At 41.4% G+C, this 22,832-nt stretch overlaps 1 protein-coding gene across 2 annotated transcripts in view; it reads right to left on the bottom strand.

Annotated features, from left to right (window-relative positions):
* Positions 1-19,892, bottom strand: part of PAK1 (p21 (RAC1) activated kinase 1) — a 156,363-nt gene extending 136,471 nt beyond the window's left edge. The window contains exons 1-2 of one of the 2 annotated variants that reach the window (XM_039462227.2): positions 19,842-19,892; positions 19,055-19,220 (exon numbers count right to left, since the gene is read on the bottom strand). In XM_039462227.2, coding sequence (XP_039318161.1) covers positions 19,055-19,220; positions 19,842-19,852 — 177 coding nt within the window. In that variant the 5' untranslated portion in view covers positions 19,853-19,892. Of the gene's footprint in view, positions 1-19,054; positions 19,593-19,841 lie in introns of those variants that run through there. The other variant, XM_039462228.2, reaches the window with a different exon arrangement.
* Between the last annotated feature and the right edge of the window lie 2,940 nt (positions 19,893-22,832).

Below are 22,832 nucleotides of genomic sequence, written 5' to 3'. Positions count from 1 at the left end.
AGAGGTTGAAAAGAAAAAAATGTTACTCCTCAGATTTCCTTATAAATGTGACTTAGGTTCTGCCAATCAGATGCCCTCAGGCTAGATACTGATCGGAACTAAATTGGATGAGGGCAGAGACTGGCACAGGACATCCCTTTTGCTGGAACAAACTGCAGCAGAGGCAGCAGCATAGTTCTCTATCGAGCAACTGTAGCAACAGGTTCATGATTCTGGCAAAGAGCAGCATCCTTGGGGACTCAGTTATTTAATGTAGTTTGGGTAGTTTGTTCCTGGAAGCCCAGCCTGGGTCCATTTTTTCAATTATCCCATTAATCTCACTGGTATCCTTTAATAAATCCTTTTTGCTTAAACTTCCTAGAATACTCTTTTGTTTGCCCCTATTAATAAGAGCCATGACAAATATAATATAGTATGTACTATCATTCCCATAACACCTGGCCCTTTCCTACCATGTCTTTGCATCAGCTCTTCTATCAGTGTGGAAAGTCCTCCCTCAGAATCAGCCCATTTGCAAAAGTTATTCAAAATCATCTCATATGCAAAAGTTATCCACTTCCTCCATGAAGAGATTTACATAAAGAGGAACCAAAAAGTAAAGGAAGAAAGACTTGACAGGAGACTGACCCCTGAAGAATGAGCAGTATGTGATCTGGCACAAAGGGACAGGGAGAAAGGACAGGGCTATTTCAAGTGCAAAGATCAACATTCCCAATAGTAATAACGTGTCTCTTGCCACCAAGGACTGCACCTACACCTACAAATTCACAACTTCTTCTAGTTGAAAATGATGCCATTGCACATATTTGTTTTTGCTCAAAAAACCAATGTTGAATAAAAGATATTTTTACAGTTAGTTGTCAGTAATTACTAAGCACTAATAAAACTGTATATATTTAAAAAAAAAATAAGAAAAAGAAATACCATACTAGAAGCTATAGAAAGATTCCCATAGTAAAGAACACAGTCTCCCAGTCTTGAAGACTTACAACATAGAAACAAGGATACCGCCGGGCGCGGTGGCTCATGCCTGTAATCCCAGCACTTTGGGAGGCCGAGGCGGGTGGATCACAAGGTCAAGAGATCGAGACCATCCAGGTCAACATGGTGAAACCCCGTCTCTACTAAAAATACAAAAAATTAGCTGGGCATGGTGGCACGTGCCTGTAATCCCAGCTACTCAGGAGGCTGAGGCAGGAGAATTGCCTGAACCCAGGAGGCGGAGGTTGCGGTGAGCCGAGATCGCGCCATTGCACTCCAGCCTGGGTAACAAGAGCGAAACTCCGTCTCAAAAAAAAAAAAAAAAGAAACAAGGATACCTAAAAAGATCAAAGATACAACATAAAAATTATTTTTAAGTGCAAATTAATATAAACAACTGTAAAGAAAAAAAATTTCAAGTAATTGAAGTATCTAAACCTAGATGTTATTCAGAGAAAATGTCCCTAGAATTCATTCATTCATCAAATACTTATTAGGCATCTACTATGTGCTAAAATTTGATCTAGGTGCTGAGGACAGCAGAGAAGCAAGCGGAGAAGGAAGCTCTTTGCTTTCACAAGGCTTACATTCTAATTGAAAATTAGGAACAAAGGTTTTGAGGGCAGGGCTATAAACTAAAGCACAAGTCATTTAAAATCATTTTAGTTTCTCTACTCTGTGATGATAATGATAGGCGACATTTGTTGAGGACTTCTTATGTGCCAAAATTTGCTAAGTGCTTTACACCTACTACCTCATGTAATCCTAATAACAAACATATGAAGCAGGTACTGTTATCAGTACCATTTTAAGAATAAGGAAACCAAAACTATACAGATTAAAACTACTTCCACCAGATCACACAGTCAGGAAATGGCAGGTCCACAGGATTCAAAGTTAAGTCAGTAGCAGAGTGTTTTAACAGCTACACAATATAGAGAGAGGAGAAAATTATATTTAGATGTTATCTTTGTTGAAATGTGAGGTTTGGAATTATTAATTTGGCGTGAACGTCATCCTCTCTGTGGTTTGCTTTTCCTTATTCTATAAAATGAGCTGTTAGACTTTCAAGGATAAAGTCATGTTCAACTTCTGTTTCCATGGTTTCAAAAACAATGTCAAAAGGTATTCAGGTGCCTGGTCCAACTGTTAGTAAAAAGGTGCTTTGAAGGCTGTGGCTCTACAGTTCTTACCCACCGGCTGGGACCATGTGCTTCCAAGGCTTCATTAAGGGGCACATTAGCATTACATTAATTGGTATAAACAGCTGTAGCACAAACCTCCAGCAGATAGGAGGCAAGAGGCACAGGGAACAAAGCGAGAGGCAGGAAAGCAATAATTGGCTGACCTAAAGCTGTCTAGGTCAGGCATGGCATTTGGTGCCTCTGCATTTCTAAGTTCTCATGAATGTGGACCCCCAGGCAGCAGCCCAAAGCCTTTCTCATTTCCATCTCAATCTCCAGGAAGAATTACAATGAGAATAAGGGCTATTGAGGCAGAGAACAGATTCTGAATATTAAAGTACACACTAGGCAGAAGTTGGCAAAAGGAAGAATAAGAGAGGTTTTCCTTTTGTTCTTAAAGTATGACAATCAAATGCTACCATACACCTGCTGTATAAGCTCTGTACCAACACAGGACCTTTTAAGGACCTTTACCAAGTCCCTTCAATTATTATTCACTTCTTCTCATCCCTATGCATTTATTAGGCATCTCTGATGTACCAGACTCTGAGGCAGCCATCATAGGAATATAATTTAAAAAACACAATCCCAACCTCAGGGAATCAAATCTAATGGAGGAATGAGCATATACAGAGGGGATGCTTGTCATGTGAGGATAACTACTGACCAAAAATACCACTTAAAGTTAATGACAAGAAACCAAAATTTCTTAGTAAATGTCTTTAAAATGTTGATGGGGCCTTTAATTTACCAAGACAAACATTTTAAAATTTTTATAATTCTTAATTTAATAAAACTTGTTATATTTTCCACAAAGCTAATTCTTAGAACAAAGAACATCTGTCACTTCACATTTGGCTTTCAAAACATATTGACAAGAGGATCAATTTTATAGAACTATTCAAGAGCTTCATCAATTTTCCCCAAGGGTCTCTTTTAATCCTTTGTTACTCAAATCACCGTCCTCTGAAATGTCCTGTTATGTATGTCTTTACCCACATTAATTTTCCCTTCAATTTTAAACTGGTCTAACTTTACCTAATCCTCATTTGTCAGTGATTTTTTTGTGCATGATTCAGGCCATTATCCAATATTGCTTTATTTCAACTTCCTAAAATTCTTCACTATTCATTTTAGAATCTATTTGCATTACATTGTTCAATGTTAATAATCCTACTATTAGAAAAGCACTTGCTGGCAAAGAGGTGTGACTATACAGACCTTACTGGCGAGCAGGGAGGAATGTTTTGAGTGGGGCTAATTTTATAAGTCCCTATAGTTAACAAAGGAACTTCAATACTAATTACAGTGCAAAGGAGGGGGAAAGTACTATGAAAATTCAAGAAAATTTGATGAATATATGTTGAGGGAGTGCAAAAGTAAATTATTTTATTCAATCATTCAACAAATATTTATTACGAGCCTACTACATGCTAGGCACTGATGAAGATACTGAGGACATAGCAAAGAACAAAACAAAGTACTACCTTCTAGAAACTTAAAATCATGAATGGGAGGATGAGAACTGGGGAAGCCTTCATGGAAGAACTGGCATCCAAGTTGCATCTTGAACAATAAAGAGCGTTAAAAGCATAGAGGAAAACAGAATTCCAGGCTGAGAGAAGAAGGTAATATGACACAAAATGGAATGAAACTGAAACCACCTATTTAGAGAGATAGAGTAGGGTTAAAAGAAATGATGCTAAAAAGGTAGGTGAGGTCAAATTGTTAAGTTCCCTGAATAATTAATTTACATATTATCCTATAAGCAATGGAGACACACTGATGGCTTTTGGGCAGAACAGTGACAGGATTAGAAAAATTACTCCAGGAAGAATAATGAATAAATAAGAGGGCAGAAAGACTGGTTGCCAGGACATTAGTTGAGAGGTTACTAAAATCCAAGGGAAGAGAGATTATAGTCTAAATCAGAGCACACAGGATAGAGAAATAAAAATAAATTGGGAAAAAAAAACTTGAGTTAAAACAAACAAGGCTTGATAATCTACTGGACTGATAGCATGAGCTTATTCATTCTACAAATATTTACAAGCCTCACTGTGTTCCAAGCACTGTACTAGTCATGAGGTACAACAGTGACCAAAAGAAATGACCTTTGACTCCATGGAGCTGAAAGCCAAGACATAACCAACAGTCAAATAAATATAGAATCACAAATCATTATAAATGCCAATGCAGAAAATAACAAAGTGCCGTAAGAAGAAAATCGAGGGGCTCTTCTTCAAATTAGAAAGGTCCTGGTTTACAGTAGATAATGAATATGTGTTTACCGAGAGAAGGAGAAGCCAGAATTGTGAACAAAAACAAACAGGGGAAAAGAACCGGTGTGAAGGCCCTGAGTCAAGACAGACTTTCTCAAATTCTGTAGAATAGAAAGAAAAAAAAAAGATCAAAAGGAACAAAAGAAAAAGAAAGAAGAAAAAAAAGAAAGAAGGGAAGAAGGGAGGGAGGAAGAAAAGGAAGGAGGGAAGGAAGGAGTCAGCCAGCCAGCCAGGCATGGAGGTACAGGATTATTGGGTATGTCTGTGGCTATGAGGGGTTTGTTTTTTTTTTTTGGCTGTTTTTTGTTTGTTTGTTTGTTTTTTAGAGTAAGTTTGGCACCATGAGCATCATTAATGGCCTTAGCAAGAACAGTTATGATGGAGTTGTGTAGACAGGAGGGGAGTAGGCTACAGAATAAATAGGAGGTAAGGTACTGGAAGCAGAAGTTGTAAACAGCTATTTAAAGACTAGCTTTGAGGGAAAGCAGAGATAGGGTTTATCTAGAAGCTGACATGGAATCTCAGGAACACTTTTTTTTGGTGAAGAAAAGAAAAATTATTTGCCTTTAAGTAGAATGTTTGAATGCTGCTTATGATAACTCAGTAGAAGGCACCATTTAAAGATGCAATAAAGGCCAGGCACAGTGACTAACACCCTTAATCCCAGCACTTTGGGAGGCCAAGGTGGGCAGATCATGAGGTCAGGAGTTCGAAACCAGCCTGGTCTACATGGTGAAACCCTGTCTCTACTAAAAATAGAAAAATTAGCCTGGCATGGTGGTTCGTGTGTATATTCCCAGCTACTTGGAAGGCTGAAGCAGGAGAATTGCTTGAACCCAGGAGGTGGAGGTTGCAGTGAGCCAAGATCATGCCATTGCCCTCCAGCCTGGGTGACAAGAGCGAGACTCCATCTCAAAAAAGAAAAAAAAAATGCCATAAAGTGAGATTTCTAAGATAGGACCATGGGAAACAATCTAAAAACATGTGGAGGAGCAAGCAAAGAAGGGATGAGGCAAGAGATCAGAATCATTTCTTTCATTGTAAAGGAAGGGGCAAAAGAAGGAATGGGTGCAAAATCCAAGTAAATTTCAAATAAGAATATGAAGCTTCTATTTTATCTGTGGTATATGAGGTAAAGTCTGGAGGGTGGGGGGCAGAGAGAGGTAAAGGGCAGAAGAAAAGTAGCAGAAGGAGAATAAGGAAAAAACTGAAGGCAACCCTAAAGAAAAGTATGCAATTATCTCCAGAGATGGAAAACACAGGCAGAAAACTAGGTTTGTGGAAAAGGTAAATGAGTCAGTTGAATAGGCCAATTTCTGAAGAAATCATCAAAAGAAAGGCTGTAGTAGTATCTTCAGTTTGCAAATGTCAAATCCTATCAAGAGCCCATTAGGTCTTTGACCCCTTAATCCAGTAATGCCACCTACAGAAATTTATTTTAAAGAAATAATCTTTGAAAGGGGAAAGCTACCTGCAGTGTTATGGGTAAAATTACAGTATAATTTATAATAGGAAAAGAAAAATCTAAGCCTGATAGTTTTATGTGTCAACTTAGCTAGGCTATAGTCCCCAGTTAATCAAGTAAACATTAATCTAGGTGTTGCTGTGAAGGTATTTTGTAGATGTGGTTAACATCTACAATCAGTTGACATTAAGTAAAGAATATTATCCTCCATAATCTGGGTGGGCTTCATCTAAGCAGCTGAAAGGCTTTAAGAGCAAAACTGAAGTTTCCCTCAGAAAGAATTATTCTACTGATTTTGTTTCTCTAGTGGAACATTGACTGATACAGTAGTTTTAGGTAAATTATGGGATATCATCTTAAATTTTACAATGAAGACTAAAGAGTAGCATGGGGAAACATTTATAAGTCAAGAAAAAAAGGCAAACAACAAACATAGGTCTACATTACGATTACAACTACGTGTATGTTTATGTATGTTTACATATACCAAAAAAGGAAACAGAAAAGTTATTTGTCAAGATGGCATCATAACTAAATTTTAAATTGATCAATAATGTTACAAGTTTGTGAAACAGAGCTCTGTTATTTTTAATGGAAGAAAGTAACGTTATACATGTTAAGCCTTATCAGAATTGCGTGGCACTTTAAAGAAACCCATACTAATCCAAAAGAACTCTGCCAATTTTGAAACATTGCCTTGGATAATACTAAAAAGAGATGACACACCAGATGGCAAATAGGCCTTCAAGGGTGTCAGTCCAATGCCATTTTTTAGTAACATGTAATTCCTCAGGTTACAGGAAATGAAAAAGATCCAGAGTAGCAAAGTAGCTGCTGATCAGCTTTAAGAATTTTCTACCTCATTAGATAGCATCAGGACATACTTTCAACTTTTACTCAGGTCAGAGGCATTTGCACTGAGCAGCATTTAACACAGTAAGGTTTCTTCTCTCCTCTCATCGCCCAGCACCGGATATTGAAAGGACATTTTTTCAATGTTCTTTGAACTTGAGAAAATCAAACAACAGTTCTTAGTAAAAATGTCATATGGTCCAGGCACAGTGGCTCACGCATGTAATCCCAGCACTTTGGGAGGCCGAGGTGGGCAGATCACTTGAGGTCAGGAGTTCAAGACCAGCCTGGCCAACATGGTGAAACCTCAGCTCTACTAAAAACAACACAAAAATCAGCCGGGTGTGGTGTCTTGCACCTGTAATCCCAGCTACTCGGGAGGCTAAGGCAGGAGAAATGCTTGAATCCGGAAGGCAGAGTTTGCAGTGAGCCAAGATTGCACCACTACATTCCAGCCGAGGCAACAGAGCAATACTCCATCTCCAAAAAAAAAAAAAAAAAAAAGAAGTCATATGGGATATGGGCCACCGTTTGAATGCTGGCTCCACTTTTCACTCACTCAATCAAAAAATATTCATTGAGTGCCTACTATAGGTTAGGCACTGTGGAAATAACAGTGAGAAAAAAAAAAGTGAGTGGGTGCTTTTTATTTCAAGCAAAAAGGTACTATGTTAAAACTCATTCTCTTGAAGGTGCCATGCCTGAAAAAGAAATGATTTTCTAGAGCTTAGGGTCTAGTAGGGCAGACAGATATTCATCAGATAATGCCACAGAACATCAAGCAAGAGTACAGTTCCATGTAAGCAAATAATTATATGAATGTTAGTGTTTAAGGGTATACTGATACCTGGAACTTATTTTGAAATGCTTCAAAATAAGATAGGTTAATGAATGGATCAAATGATATATAGACATGCAATAAAGCAAATGCAGCAAAATATTACGGAATCTAAATAATGAGTATATGGGTATATTCCCCCACCAATACTTTATTTTAAAAATGTTTTAACATACATAAAATTAAAGAAATATAGTATCAAATACAACAGTTTCAGAAAGAGTCACCCTACTGGAAAATTTTTATGAAAAATTCAGTCATTGACTGAGAAGTCCACTTACCACAGATAGCCAGAGGCAGTCTCAAGACCACTTGGAAACTTGTATTAATCAATTTATTCTTCATCAATATTTATTGTTTTAGTTGACAATGAAATAGATTGAGCATTCTACTCCCAAGGTATTATGCTAAAAGTGCTTGTTCATCTCCTCATTCTAGCACTCTAGAGAGGAAAAGAGAGGCTTTGGCAATTACTAATTGTCTCCATCTATAAAATCAGACTTCGTAATCCCCTCTCAGTCCCTCAGGATTAACTAGGATATTACACAGGGTAGCATTTTGAAAGGTCTCTTCCTACCACTCCAACATCATCTCATACCCTTTACTCTTACTTCCTATACAACAGCCATAACGGCCTTTTTTTAGTTCCTCTATGTTGAGCTAAACTAGCATTATCCAATTAAAAGATAATTTTAGACTTAAACACATATGTAATCTTAAATTTTCTAGTAGCCATATTTTAAAGTTTTTTAAAAGGTGAAATTAATTTTAAAATACATTTTAACCCAGTATATTCAAAATATTAACAATTCAACATATAGCCAATATAAAAAGTTAATGAGTTATTTTACATTATTTTTTCAATATTGTCTTCAAACTCTCATATGTATTTTACACTTACAGTGCATCCTATCCAAATGAGCCAGTGTGCTCAACAGCCTCACTGGCTAAATAGCTGTGAGCAGCACATCTCTAAACTTTCACCTACTCTCAGGGCCTTTCCACATTTAAAATATTCCCTTTGCCTGACAAGACTTTTTCCCCCATGTTCTACATGACTAAAATCTATTTAACATGCAGATCTCAGTTTAAAAGCATCATTTCCTCAATGAGGTCTTTGTGTTATCACTTCAAAATTCCCTACATTAGTCCTTTATCTCTTTTGTAGTACTTACAAAACCTGCAACTGTACACTTGTATATCTACTTACGTTTCTCTGTATTACCTTCTGCAATGTAAAACTTGGTAACAGCAAGGACAAGGACCATTCCTGTATTATTTATCACTGTATCCTTAATACTAAGTACAATGCTTGGCACACAGGAAGAAATCAATAAATATGTGTAGTCTAATTAAGAAATAGATAAATAGAAGTACTATAGAGTTGTACAGATGCTCCTTGACTTACAATTAGGTTACGTACTGTTAAATCCATCTTAGGTTGAAATATTTTAAGTCAAAAATGCATTTAGTACACGTAACCTACCAAACATCTTAGCTTAGCCTACCTGACCTTAAACACACTCAGAACACTTACATTAGCCTACAGTTATGCAAAATCATCTAACACAGAGCCTATTTTATAATAAAGTGCTGAATATCTCAAGTAATTTGCTAAATACTACACTGAAAGTGATTGTATGGGTATTCCAAGCATGGTTTCAACTGAATGTACATGGCTTTGACACCACCAGAAAGTTGAAAAATCATTAAGTAGAACCACTGTAAGTCACGGAGCAGCTGTATTGGATTGGTACATATGTAAAAGAGTGTGTGTGTGTGTGTGTGTGTACGCACGCGCGTGTGTGCATGCTTTTGTTTGTGTGTGTGTGTGTGTGTGTGTGTGTGTGTGTGTGCTGTCTTGAAACTGTGTGTGAGTGATGCTTCTACTGGAGCTCACAAAGAATAATATACTCAGCAGACATTCCTAACTGCCCTGGAATCTTTACCACATAGTCAACTAAGTCAATTATCCAGCAAGTATCAATGAATAGAAAAAAAAATGATTTTTTTCGAAGAGTTAGAGGGAACTGTAAATATCTTCCACCATTCTCCTAGGAACCTGGAATCTTTTAAAAAGTGCCACTGGTCAGGGCAGCACCCAAATGATCAGGAGCAGGTGACAAGATTTGGAGACAGAATATGAATTAAAGATTACAGTTTGTAACTTCCCAGCTATATACTCATTGCACTTAACTTCTGCTCATTTATAAAAATATGATGCCTTAAGAATAAAGTTAAATGAGACTCTATATAAAAGGGTTTTGAAAACAGTAAAGCACAAAAATTACATATATAATCTTACACGGAAAGGAAACTCGGGCTTTCAAAAGTCTATCACTATGGGTTTTCTCATTTTGCTCACCTGGTTCTTTTTTCTTTTTAAGTTACTTTACAAATTACATATATAATTTCTTGAATTAAGCAAAATCTACCCTGGATGCCAAAAAAAATCTCAAACTCTGGACTGGTCAGATAATTGGAGATGAGAAAGTAAGTGGGAGGGAATATTATAAAATAATAATTCGGCCGGGCACGGTGGCTCAAGCCTGTAATCCCAGCACTTTGGGAGGCTGAGGCGGGTGGATCACGAGGTCAAGAGATCGAGACCATCCTGGTCAACATGGTGAAACCCCGTCTCTACTAAAAATACAAAAAATTAGCTGGGTATGGTGGCACGTGCCTGTAATCCCAGCTACTCAGGAGGCTGAGGCAGGAGAATTGCCTGAACCCAGGAGGCGGAGGTTGCGGTGAGCCGAGATCGCGCCATTGCACTCCAGCCTGGGTAACAAGAGCGAAACTCCGTCTCAAAAAAAATAAAATAAAATAAAATAAAATAAAATAATAATTCTTGGGAGGGGCAAAGTGGCTCACGACTATAATCCCAGCACATCAGGAGGCTGAGGTGGGCAGTTCACTTGAGCCCAGCCTGGGCAACAAGGCAAAACCTTGTCTCTACAAAAAAATACAGAAAGTAGCTGGGCATGGTAGCCCACCCGTGTGGTCCCAGCTACTCAGAGACTAAAGTGAGAGGACTGCTTGAGCCCGGGAGGTCAAGACTGCAGTGAGCTGTGATGACACTACCATACTCCAAAATAGGGCAAGACACTGTCTCAAAAAATAAATAAATAAAATGTTAATAGTAACTCTCCAACAGGTAAGTGGAGAACCAAGAGCTCCTCCAACTATACCAAGTCCCTCTTCACCCACTCCCCCAAATTGGAAATTTAAATTTTGTTCCTCTAGCCCACTGGGAACTACTTCCATAATGAAATACTGTTACTGATAGACTACGTCCTACTGTATTACAGGGAAAAGGTGAGGGCAGGGAGAAGGTGAGAAGGTTAAGAATCACTGTCAAATATTTGAGGGGAGAAGTTGACATCAAATTCAACATATCTATATAACAGCTAAGGAAAACTGAGTCTCAGGATGATTAAGTGACTTGCTGTGGTTACATTGTAATAATTTTTAAAAATGTCTTCAAATGACAGCTTGATGTCTCTGCTCCTAAATTTCCTCATCTGTAAAATGAGTTCACCCACATCAGTCTAGCACTTTACAGCTTACAAATTGTTGTGCATATATCCACAGAGCTTACCTGATCCCTGCAACACTGCAAAGGTCTAAGATGGCTATGGCATAATAGAAAAGCACGATGAACTGAAGAATCAAAAGAATCTGGCTTCAGATCTCAGTGTTGTATAGCCTCAGCAAGTCAGATAGACTCTTTGTGTTTCCTTCTCTCAAATGAATATAAAACAACACCTGTCCCAGCTAACTCAGGGGATTGTCCAAAGAATAAAGTCAGAAGTATTTTGTACATTATACAAAAGGCCCTTCATCATCTGGGCCCTGCCTCCTCTCTGCTCTCACCCTTCCCACATTATACCCTATATTCTAAGCATACTAAACTGCACAAGACTCCCCAGATGGGCTCTCAAATCTTCTGCTCACATATCACTCTCTCTTTCAAGAGAGTCCATCATCTCCCCTTTGTTTTCACCCCTCCCTGACTGTTCTTGGTTAACTCCTACTCATTTTTCAGAACCCATATTAGATGTCACCTCCTTTAAGAATGCTTACCAGGCCACCCCTATCTCAAGTGGAGCAGATGCCCTTCCTCTGTGTTCACATAGCACCTGCACTTATCTCCATATTTTTGTCATTTCTGTCTCAATGTAGTATAATTGTCTGTGTACATATCTGTTTCTCCAAGAAACTATAAACTCAAGGGTAGAGGCTGTGATTTATGTTTATTCAGAACCTATGACAATGCCTGATGCATAATATGTATTTAGCAAATGAATGAACTTTAAACGGCAATAAAAATATTACTTTTCATATAATACTTACGTAAGACATTTATGCAAAACATTGTAATATAAGGCAGTGTTTCTCAACTTTGCATATCAGAATCACCTATAAGCCTTTCAAAATAGAGATGCCAAGGCAACTCTTTTACATCTTCACAAGTAATTCAAGTGCATAGCCAAAATTAAAACCACTGCTATACACAATCATAGGCATAAAATTACAACTATTCTATTGCTTGAACCCAGGAGGTGGAGGTTGCGGTGAGCTGAGATCACGCCATTGCACTCCAGCCTGCCTAACAAGAGTGAAACTCCGTCTCAAAAAAAAAAAAAAAAAAATTGCAACTATTCAACCTAACATCTACATAGCTCAGTATCTTACAATTTACTTTACATATATTATTAATTTATTCTTCACAAGAACTCTGTGAGTTAGGTATCATTTCTTCCAAATGAACAAATAGAGATTTAAATAAGTGCCCAAGTAGCTCTTCGTCTAACTTCAAATTTTGTGCTCTTCCCTATACCCTCCCTTGCAAAGTGCAGTAATACACTAAGTACTGTGAAAACAAGGGTTCCAATGAGGAAGACATCAATCCTAGCTTTGTGGGAATCAAGGAGGAAATAAGGAAAGCTGGGCCTTAAAGATATAAGCAGGCAGATGAGGGTAGAAGCCATGTACATACTGTCAATGTCATTTCCCATCTCAAAAGATTCAAAAGGCAGATTCTATAAAGGAGAAAATGCTGTTGCCGGCCTCAGTACTTACAGTCTGAAAAGGAAAGGGATATTGGAGAGGGCTGAAAGTAGAAAATAAAAGAAAGCAGCCCATAAACAAGAATGGATTTCCCAATCCTGCATGCAAATTACCTAACCCTGACTCTAGGAATAAAAGCCAAGACATAATGGACTTTTTATAACTAAGAATTAGATGAATTCTACAGTCAATCAATACCACACAAACTCATGAGGTATCAATGAACCTCTGGATTTTCCAGACTTACTACTACACTATTGCTCAAGAAGGGATAATCCGGAGAAGCCTAGCATATGAATGACTTTCCCCATCTCAAAAACTAAAAGGATGGGAGAGAAGAGGAAGATATTCATGAAAGAAAAGGTTTACAACAAGGGTAGAAAAATGTACATTTAGTTAATAAATGACACAGGGAATATTCAGGCACAAGTGATTCTAAATACTGGATAAAGCCTGATACTGCAGCTTCAGTAAAAATGTATTATCTTCCAAGCCTGCAATGTCTTAACCATCAATTTTATCAGCAATTATCCTTTCTAGTTCACACTGTGGACTTCAGTCAGGGTTTTCTTAGGGAGAAGAAGCTAAAGAGATTAGGAAGCAATTTAAAAGGATGTGTCTAGTGCCCCAAAATTTAGTTTATCTGATAGAGTTTAAAAGGCAGTATGTTACAGGGGCAAAGTAAAGTACTATACTTAGAATTTTAAAATGTGGTTTAAAATCAGTATTCAGGCATTTGTTAATGATGTGCCTCTAAGCAAGTCAAGACTTCAATTAATATGATCATTACCCTCCTAACTTGTAAAATAGGAATACCTGTCTCATAGGGCTGTTATGAAAATTGAACAAAATTACATCCAGTAAAGATGTTATTGTTTTTCCTGAATGACAGAAGTAAATGAATGTAAACCTGTCTTCACCAAGCTTTCTAATATACAAAAAGAGCATATCAAATGGAAACTGTAACTCTCACCACACTATATTTATTTGCAAAACATTCTTATATCCTCTGTGCAAAAAAAATTAAAAGCCGCCTGTATACTGAAAATAGTACATAGCTGCTGGAGTCAGGTGGACATGGACTAGAATTGTCAGTCTGCCACATGCTTGCAGCAAAATCTTAAATAAAGTCTCTTTACTAGTATAACTCTCAGGCTTCCTTACCTATGATACAGAGGTACAAGCAATCATCTCATAAAGTTATTCTGAGGGTTAAAAAAACATGTTAAGGCCGGGCGCGGTGGCTCAAGCCTGTAATCCCAGCACTTTGGGAGGCCGAGGTGGGTGGATCACGAGGTCAAGAGATCGAGACCAACCTTGGTCAACAAGGTGGAAACCCCGTCTCTACTAAAAATACAAAAAATTAGCTGGGCATGGTGGTGCATGCCTGTAATCCCAGCTACTCAGGAGGCTGAGACAGGAGAATTGCCTGAACCCAGGAGGCGGAGGTTGCGGTGAGCCGAGATCGTGCCATTGCACTCCAGCCTGGGTAACAAGAGCAAAACTCTGTCTCAAAAAAAAAAAACAAAAAACAAAAAACATGTTAAACATCTCATGTATGGCCTGGTACAGGTGTTCAATAATGTTAAGCCATTTTTGTAAGTTTATCACTACCTAACAACTAATAAATTATACTTTTCAAAGATTCCTTTATAGTCATTACTTTAATTGCTTCATGACCCTGTAAACTAGCTGTAGCCACTATTACTATCCCCCTTTTACAGTTGGGACAAAACACAATGATAAAAATTACTTCCACAAGGTCATACAGTAACAAAGACACTAATAAAGGTCTAACTTTTTCAGGTTTTATTTTCCCCCACCACAAATTACAACATTACCCCTTAGAAATTAAAACAACATCTGTGAAGAGATGTATTTTTTTCTTTTTTGATGGGCATAGAAAAAGACACGGAGCAAATATTGATGTGGGAGAATGTGTTTAAATTTTTTATTTTCAAGTTTGAATATATTATCAATTTTGAATCAATGCATTTTTCCTTTTATTTTTGTTCACATGTAATAATTGTACATATTTATAGGATAGAGTGATACTTTGATATGTATATGTATAATGATCAAATCAGGATTATTAGCATATTCATCACTTCAAACATTTATCATTTCTTTATCATAAACAGTCAAAATCCTCTTGTTTTTAGATGCATGTTTATAGCTTTTCAAAAATGTACAATAAACTGTAGCAAGATACATTATTTTGATAACCTTAAACTTCTCTCTTTACTATACCAAAAGGAAATATTTTTATCCAACTTTCTGATTAGTATTTAGAAAAATAACATGGAGAGGGATCACAAAATTCATTAAAACCAGCAACAAAGGCCGGGCGCGGTGGCTCAAGCCTATAATCCCAGCACTTTGGGAGGTCGAGGCGGGTAGATCACGAGGTCAAGAGATCGAGACCATCCTGGTCAGCATGGTGAAACCCCGTCTCTACTAAAAATACAAAAATTAGCTGGGCATGGTGGCGCGTGCCTGTAGTCCCAGCTACTCGGGAGGCTGAGGCAGGAGAATTGCTTGAACCCAGGAGGCGGAGGTTGCGGTGAGCCGAGATCGTGCCATTGCACTCCAGCCTGGGTAACAACAGCGAAACGCTGTCTCAAAAAAAAAAAAAAAAAAAAAAAAAACCCAGCAACAACAGAATTAAGAGATGTCTCAAATTGGTAACTGCTGATTCTACCTTGATTTTTATTTTAGTTTTCCCCAACAAAGTCCATCACCTCTTAAAAATTGTTAAAAGTCTGCCTGTCAAAATGATGGTTGACAAATTATTCCTAAATTGAGGGAAACAAATAGGCAGCTTTCTCCCACCTTTATGATAATATACCCCCATTTTTCATCCCTTTTTCATCTCTTCATTTCAGCACTTATCGTATCATGTCATGTTATCTCTAGCTCCTTAAAGACTTGGGCTGCACTCCTGTATGTAGCTGAATATTCTGTCCCAGCGTAAGGCTGACACATGGTGGAAAGGACTAATAATTTTATCAGTAAATGGATGAATAAGTGAAGCCACTCTCCCAGAAGGAAGCTAAGAAAGGAGAAAACTGAGCATGGTATCTTAGGGCTAATAAGAAAGTGAAACAAACAAAGCATTTTAGGAGCTTCACAAGGAAGAGAAACCTTTGTGTGGAGTCAAACAGACCCTTGCATAGCTTTAAGTATCTCTAGAGAAAGACAAAAACCACAGGAGACCAGGAAGAGCCAGTTTTAAGTTAAAAGACTCAAAAGTTAAGAGTGCTTAGTTAGACTCACAAAACCAAGTTGCAAACTCCCAGGAAACAATCCTGGCTTGGGATATAGCCACAGCAGTTTTCAGGTCGTGGTTAAAACAAACAAACAAACAGAAGACTAAGCTAAAAATTCTTGCAGGCTTTGGCTGGAAACACATAGATGTAAAGGAGAAAAGCTCAACCTAAAATAAATCCCCCAAAAATGTTAGGAACCCCTTGGATTTGCATATTGGAGTGTGGTTCCTATTCATGCTGAGAACTGTTCTCGAGCAAAATCTCAATGTAGTAGCTGGCAATACATAGGACTAAATCATCTTACTCATTCAACAAATACTTGAGTGCCTGCTATATGCAGTCACTATGCTAGGCACTGAGATTAAAGCAATGGGCAAACTGACAAAACTTCCCACTCTCAGGAAGCTTGCATTCTATTGGCAAGAGAGGGAAGGGTTAGGAAGGGATGGGATGGGATGTCATGCAGTAAGTGCTATGGAAGTAAAACAAGGGACAGCAGGACTGGCAGGGTGCTGGTTTTATCAAGAGCAGATCTTTTAACCCAGTGGTTCTCAAACTTTACTAAGTATCAGAATCATTAAAGTGCTTATTAAAGAAGAGGTTTATTTTGGGGCCCCAACCCCAGTTTTTCATTTGTAGGTCTCGGATGGAACCCATTGATTTGTTTACAAGTTCCCAGATTATGGTGATGCTGCTGGTCCAGGAACCACACTTTGTGAACTAATTGTTCTAACTCCAAAGGATTAGGTAATCCCTATTTCATGGGCTTTGACTTCCTCGTTCATTCATACGTTCATTCATTCAATCACTTACTCAGTATCAGGAGCTTCACTAGGCAGTATAATTAAACACACCCTGTCCTCAAGAAATTCACAGGCTACTGAAAAAAGGCACAAACTCAAGTAATTGCAATAGGGTGCTATAGAGGGCCATAAAAGTGGTATGTACATGAGCCAGAGGATGGAAGAGCAACTCATTCTATGCAGGAAAAGGAGACTAAGGGACTGCATCCCAGAGGCCCAATAAGGACATCTCCACAGGCAGGTAAGGCGTGGGAGGGAAGCCTTCCAGGGAGAAAGCAGAACCTGCAAAAGCGAAGATGAGAGTGGTAGGGGAGTCACAGAACGTTAGGCTGCAAAGGCAGGCAGTGGTCTGATCCCTTTCTCATTCCATGTTAAGTCTGAAATTTATCTTCAGAATATTAAGAGTCAGGGGTAAGAGGCGCTGATACGGTTTTGTTTTACAGGAATCTTTCTGGATTCACTATCTTCCTTTGAGGCACTGCTTCCTTCAAATCTAGCATGGGGCCTCGAAACATGTACTTAATAAATGTATATTGAATTGAACTCAACAAGCTTTTTTTTTTTTTAATTATCGTATTTGGGCTCTGGGGTACATGTGCACATCCTGCATCCTGGAGGATTGTTGCACAGGTACATACATGCCATGGTGGTTTGCTGAACTGAACAAGCTTTTTATCAAATGCCCTCTTATGGATGAGGCGGGTCACCTTCCCTGCAGGATTCACTTTGGCCAAGAGAAGACTTGTAAAACAGGTCCAGCAGCCTCAATTATTGCACACCACCTGTACAACCAGAGTCCCCCAGAGATTAGGGCAGACCTTCATTGTTTACTTGTCTACCTCACCCATTAGACTTTGAGCTCTTTGAAGTCAGGGAATATCTTCACAGACTCTGAATCCCCACAACCTTAGCAAGAGGCCGGAAACATAGTAGCACTCCAAACTCCAGTAACCTTGGATAATGAACTGACTGAATAAGCAAATTTACCAAGGTAGATCCAAGAGCTCATGCAGGTAAGATTATGGATAAGCTTCAGGGAAAGTATGGGAAGTTTTCAGCGTCCATGTTCCCAAAACTCTTTTTGAGAGGCTGAATTTCTAGTCGAGGTGGGGTGGATTTCATATGCACCTGATTTAGAATTTTCCAAGTAAGAACCAAAATGTTACAAGTGCTGTGGCAGAAATACCACTGGGCCAATAGGAAGAGGTCAGTTCTGCTTGAGAGGAGGGACAGGATGAAGGCCAGCAAAGACTTCACAGTGGGGGAATTCTTCAGTGAGCTCTTGAAAGCTGAGTAGGTGCCTGCTACCTGCCCATTTGGCGGTATAAACGAAAACTTTTGGAGCTTTTAAGGCTGGAAGTGACCTGCTCAAGGTCACACAGGAAGTAGATGAAGCCACAAGGTAAGAGGGATGGATGAAGTGTCTCTGTACTGTTAATTCTTGCTTTCTTCTGACAGAGATGAAAGAGAACCCAAAAATGTAGTAGATAAAATTAAAGGTTTTTCTCAAGACAATTCTTAAAGTCAAGACTAATGAATCTGAATTTTTATTAGTAACCACAGAACCCTTCCTTCACTGTTCACAGTTTCTAAAAGAGTAGAACAATTATCCAACAACCATTATTTCTCAAGTATTCTTCCAAAACACTCCCAGTAATGGGTACTGCTGAAACAGGATAGCGATGGCTACAACAATCATGTCTTTTCAACGGAATAATGAACATAAAATAACTATAATTCTCCTTTCCCGGTTTTCACTTCCCAAGTTACAGAATATTCCGGGGTGGGGGAGGGGCTGCGTGAGTCAAGTCCTACCAGCCCTTATTTTTCAGAGTAGAGTCCTAAAGGTGACCGTCCAAACCTGGAGAGGGTCATTTTTCCATGCAGAAGGAACTGGGCGACGCTTTGCTGTGCCGCCTCGTAGCCGGACAGAGCGAGCGCTGCGGGACTGCGAAGTTAGGGGGTACTCCGTCCCGGACTGGGACCCGCGTGGCCTCGCGGCTCCAGCCTGGCCTGGCCGCGCCCCGCCCCTTCCCTCTCCCCGGTCTCCAGAGTCGCCCGGCGTCTGAGCCCCGCGGCCCCGCTGCAGCGCGCACTGGGCGCCTTTGTGGGCCCGACGGGAGCGGCCGGCCTCGCGGGGCGACGCCCGCCTCCCCTTACCTGGCGCCCCCGCCCGCCCAGGCGCCCGGCCCCGCAATGCGGGATGTATGGGCCCAGACCCCGACTCTGGCCGGCCCGCCGGCGCCGCCGCGACCCAGCCAGGCAGCCCGGGAAGCGAGGGGTTCTGGGCAGGAGGCCGGCGCTCACCTTCCGCTCTCGCTCCGCTCCGCTCGGCTCCTGCTCCTGCTCCTCCCGGGGGTGGGTGCCGCCAAGCCGGGAGTGAGCGCGCGAGTGTGCGCGGGCGGCCGCTTCACTTGCTCCCTCCAGCCGCCGCAGCGCCGCCCGCGCTGGGGAGCCCCTCAGGACCGGGGAACTGCGAGGGAAGGAGTGATGGGGTCGGGAGGGAGCCAGGCAGCACCCGGGGGAGACCGGGGGGCGGAGGGGCGCGGTGCGAGGGACTCGGACGGCCTCCGAGGCGGGAGGTGGGAACTCGATGCGGAGACCAAGTTCTTCGAGGGGGATCCCGAGGGCGCGGGGCTTAGAGAAAAAGGGACTAAGAGTCCGGGGGGAAAGCGTCTGTGGAGGAGGACCGCGGCGCCGGTGAGGGAGGCGTGACCGGCGAGAAAAGGGGCGGGAGCGTGCGGGGAAAGCCGTGAGGGGGCGTCTGCTGTGCGGCCGCCGCCTTCGGCTCCGTCTGCCGCGGCGGCGGGGCCGCCTCCCCCGCCCACAGCCGCGCTATTGTACGCCGCCCCGCCGACGGGACCGCCTCCCCCACTGCCTCTCTTCCCCCCCCGCCTCTCCTCCCCCCCCGCCTCTCCTCCCCCCCCGCCTCTCCTCCCCCCCGCCTCTCCTCCCCCCGCGCCTCTCCTCCCCCCGCCCCTCTCCTCCCCCCCGCCTCTCCTTCCCCACCGCCTCTCCTCCCCCCACCGCCTCTCCTCCCCCCCCACGCCCTTTCCCCTTCTCCCCTTCCTCCTCCCCCTCCTCCTCCCCGTACCCTCCTCCCATCCCCCGCGCGGCAGTGGCTGCAGCGGAGCCTCGGCCGCCCCGCCTCCCGCAGGTGGGAGGGGGCGGGGAGGGCCGGACCGACCCGAGAGAGCGAGGCCAACCCTGGCAGGCTGGAGGGCGAGCGCCTAGGATGACGTCATCGGCGCGTAACGCCGGAGGCTGGGGAATCACCCGGCTGCTGCGTGACGTCATCGTGTCGCGTCACTCTTCTCGGTCCGCCGTCGGTGGAGGGCTGTTGCCCTGCGGAGTTTCTACCAGCCGGTTTGGGGACGATTTGTGGGAGGGCTAGTGGTGTGGGCAGGGTGGAAAAAGACAGCTGACTTTCAGGGCTGAGGGTCTTCTTCAGGATGACAAAGCACCACTGCATCTATGAGCTTGTCAAGACCTGAATTTGTAAACTATTCGAGGCCGTGTCGTCTCAGAGCCAGACATGCATTATATTTTCTTTGTGTAGGAGGTGGGAGAGGGGGCGGGGGAGAGAGAAACGCAAAGAAATGAAAACGGAGAAGTTTGAACTATTGTAAACTGACATAGGGAAAAAAATGCGCTTCCTTTCACGTTTTTCCCCCTACTTTGCAGGGTACTTTCGACCCAAAGATTTCTTTCTCCTGAGCTCAGATTATGTGTTTCCCAGTACCTCCTGAGCAGCATTACCACCATACTTACAGATTCAATATGTGCGAAACTAAGACAGCATTAGAAAGGCTAAGAATCCGGAATCAGATTGCCTTGCTTCAAGTCCTTGCTGTTCAAATGTTAGTGATGAGACCGTAACATTTCTAAGCTGTAATTTCTCTGTAATAGTAAATAGTACCTTAACTAGGTCTTCCTAAGCCTGAGTTTTGCCATAGTAATAGTAACAAGCCCTTTAGAATGTTGGCTATTACTATTATCATTGCCCCCCAAAAATTGTTTCTTATGTTCCTTTCCGGTGTCAATGAATGAGCCACCATTCATCAGTCCCCTAAGCCAGGAACCTAGACATGCTAAAAGATCCCCATTCTTCCTCTCTCAACATCCATATCAAGTTGGTCACCAAGTCTTGGAGATTCTCCTAAATATTTTTCAAGTCCTTGCCTGTGTCTTCTGCTAACGCCACCTGAACAACTGAAGCAACCTTTAGTCTCTTCAAATTCAATCTCTTTTTCTCACTGGTTACCTGAGTAGCCTTATAAAAGCACAAATCTGATGATGTTCCTGTTTAAACACAAAAAGGATTTTATTGCTTTCAGGATAAAGTCCAAACTCCTGAACTTGGCACTTTACTACCTGACTGCTTACATTAGCCTTTCTAGCTTTGTCTCACACCATTTATTTTTTGCTCCAGATGCACTGAAATACTAATGTTATTTGAATACACATTTCTTCATGTCTACGAGCTCTTCCCTACTTATCTGGCTGACCAACACCTACTCATTGTACAAAGCTGAGTTCAAATGTCATTCATATTCATATTCATTCGACTCATATTTCTAAAGTTTCCCTAAGCCTTAACAAAACTATAATCCTATAGTATTTCTATGTCTTTTACGGTAATAACTGCATTTGTGTATCTAATTTCTTTTTTTTTTTTTTTTTTTTTTTTTTGAGATGGAGTTTCGCTCGTTACCCAGGCTGGAGTGCAATGGCGCAATCTCGGCTCACCGCAACCTCCGCTTCCTGGGTTCAGGCAATTCTCCTGCCTCAGCCTCCTGAGTAGCTGGGATTACAGGCACGTGCCACCATGCCCAGCTAATTTTTTGTATTTTTAGTAGAGATGGGGTTTTACCATGTTGACCAGGATGGTCTCGATCTCTCGACCTCATGATCCACCCACCTCGGCCTCCCAAAGTGCTGTGATTACAGGCTTGAGCCACCGCGCCCGGCTGTGTATCTAATTTCTTGAGATCCTTGACAGCAAGTCATATTCCTATCCATATCCTCAGCACCTAAAACAGTGTTTGACATATACTAGGAATTAATATGTTGTCAAAATGTATTTAATAAGGCCAGGTGTGGGGGCTCACATCTGTAATTCCAGCACTTTGGGAGGCCAAGGTGGGCGGATCAACTGAGGTCAGGAATTTGAGACCGGCCTGGCCAACATGGTGAAACCCCATCTCTACTAAAAATACAAAAATTAGCTGGGTATGGTGGTGGGCACCTGTAATCCCAGCTTCTTGGGAGGCTGAGGCAGAATTGCTTGAACCCAGGAGGCAGAAATTGTAGTAAGCTGAGATTGCACCACCACACTCTAGCCTGGGAGACAAGAGCGAAACTTCATCTCAAAAAAAAAAAAAAGTATTTAATAAATGTTCATATTGTGCTTACTATGTGCCAGATACTGTTCTGAGTACTTACACTGTCTTTAAACCTCTATTCTCTAAGGTAGATTCTGTTGTTATCCTCACCCATCTTATGGACGAGGGAACTGAGGCACAGAGGGATTAAGTAACTTAACCCAGGATAATAACCCAGTAAATTGACTCTAATCTGGACTGTCTTTTCATGATCTCTGCAGTAGGCAAAATAATGGCTCATCCAAAATGTTCACATGCCAATCCCTAGGAACTATAAATAGGTTGCCTTCCATGGCAAAGGACTCTGCAGATGTGACTAAATTAAGGATTTGGGGAAAGGGACTCACCAGCCTTTGGGAGCAGACTCCAGAAAATGGAAAAGTTAAGAAAATGGATCCTCTCTTAGGGCCTCTGGAAAGGAGGAGACGGTATCCTGATGATACCTTAATTTTAGCCCACTGACATCTGTTAGGACTTCTAAACTACAGAACTGTGAGGTAATACATGTGTACAGTGGCTCACGCCTGTAATCCCAGCACTTTGGGAGGCCAAGGCGGGCAGATCACGAGGTCAAGAGATCGAGACCATCTTGGCCAACATGGTGAAACCCCATCTCTCCTAAAAATACAAAAATTAGTTGGGCATGGTGGTAAGCGCCTGTAGTCCCAGCTACTTGGGAGGCTGAGGCAGGAGAATTGCTT

The sequence above is a fragment of the Saimiri boliviensis genome, chromosome 6 (genome assembly GCF_048565385.1).
Source record: "Saimiri boliviensis isolate mSaiBol1 chromosome 6, mSaiBol1.pri, whole genome shotgun sequence".
In the NCBI taxonomy this organism is placed as follows: domain Eukaryota; kingdom Metazoa; phylum Chordata; class Mammalia; order Primates; family Cebidae; genus Saimiri; species Saimiri boliviensis.
This window is presented reverse-complemented; position numbering and strand designations above follow the sequence as displayed.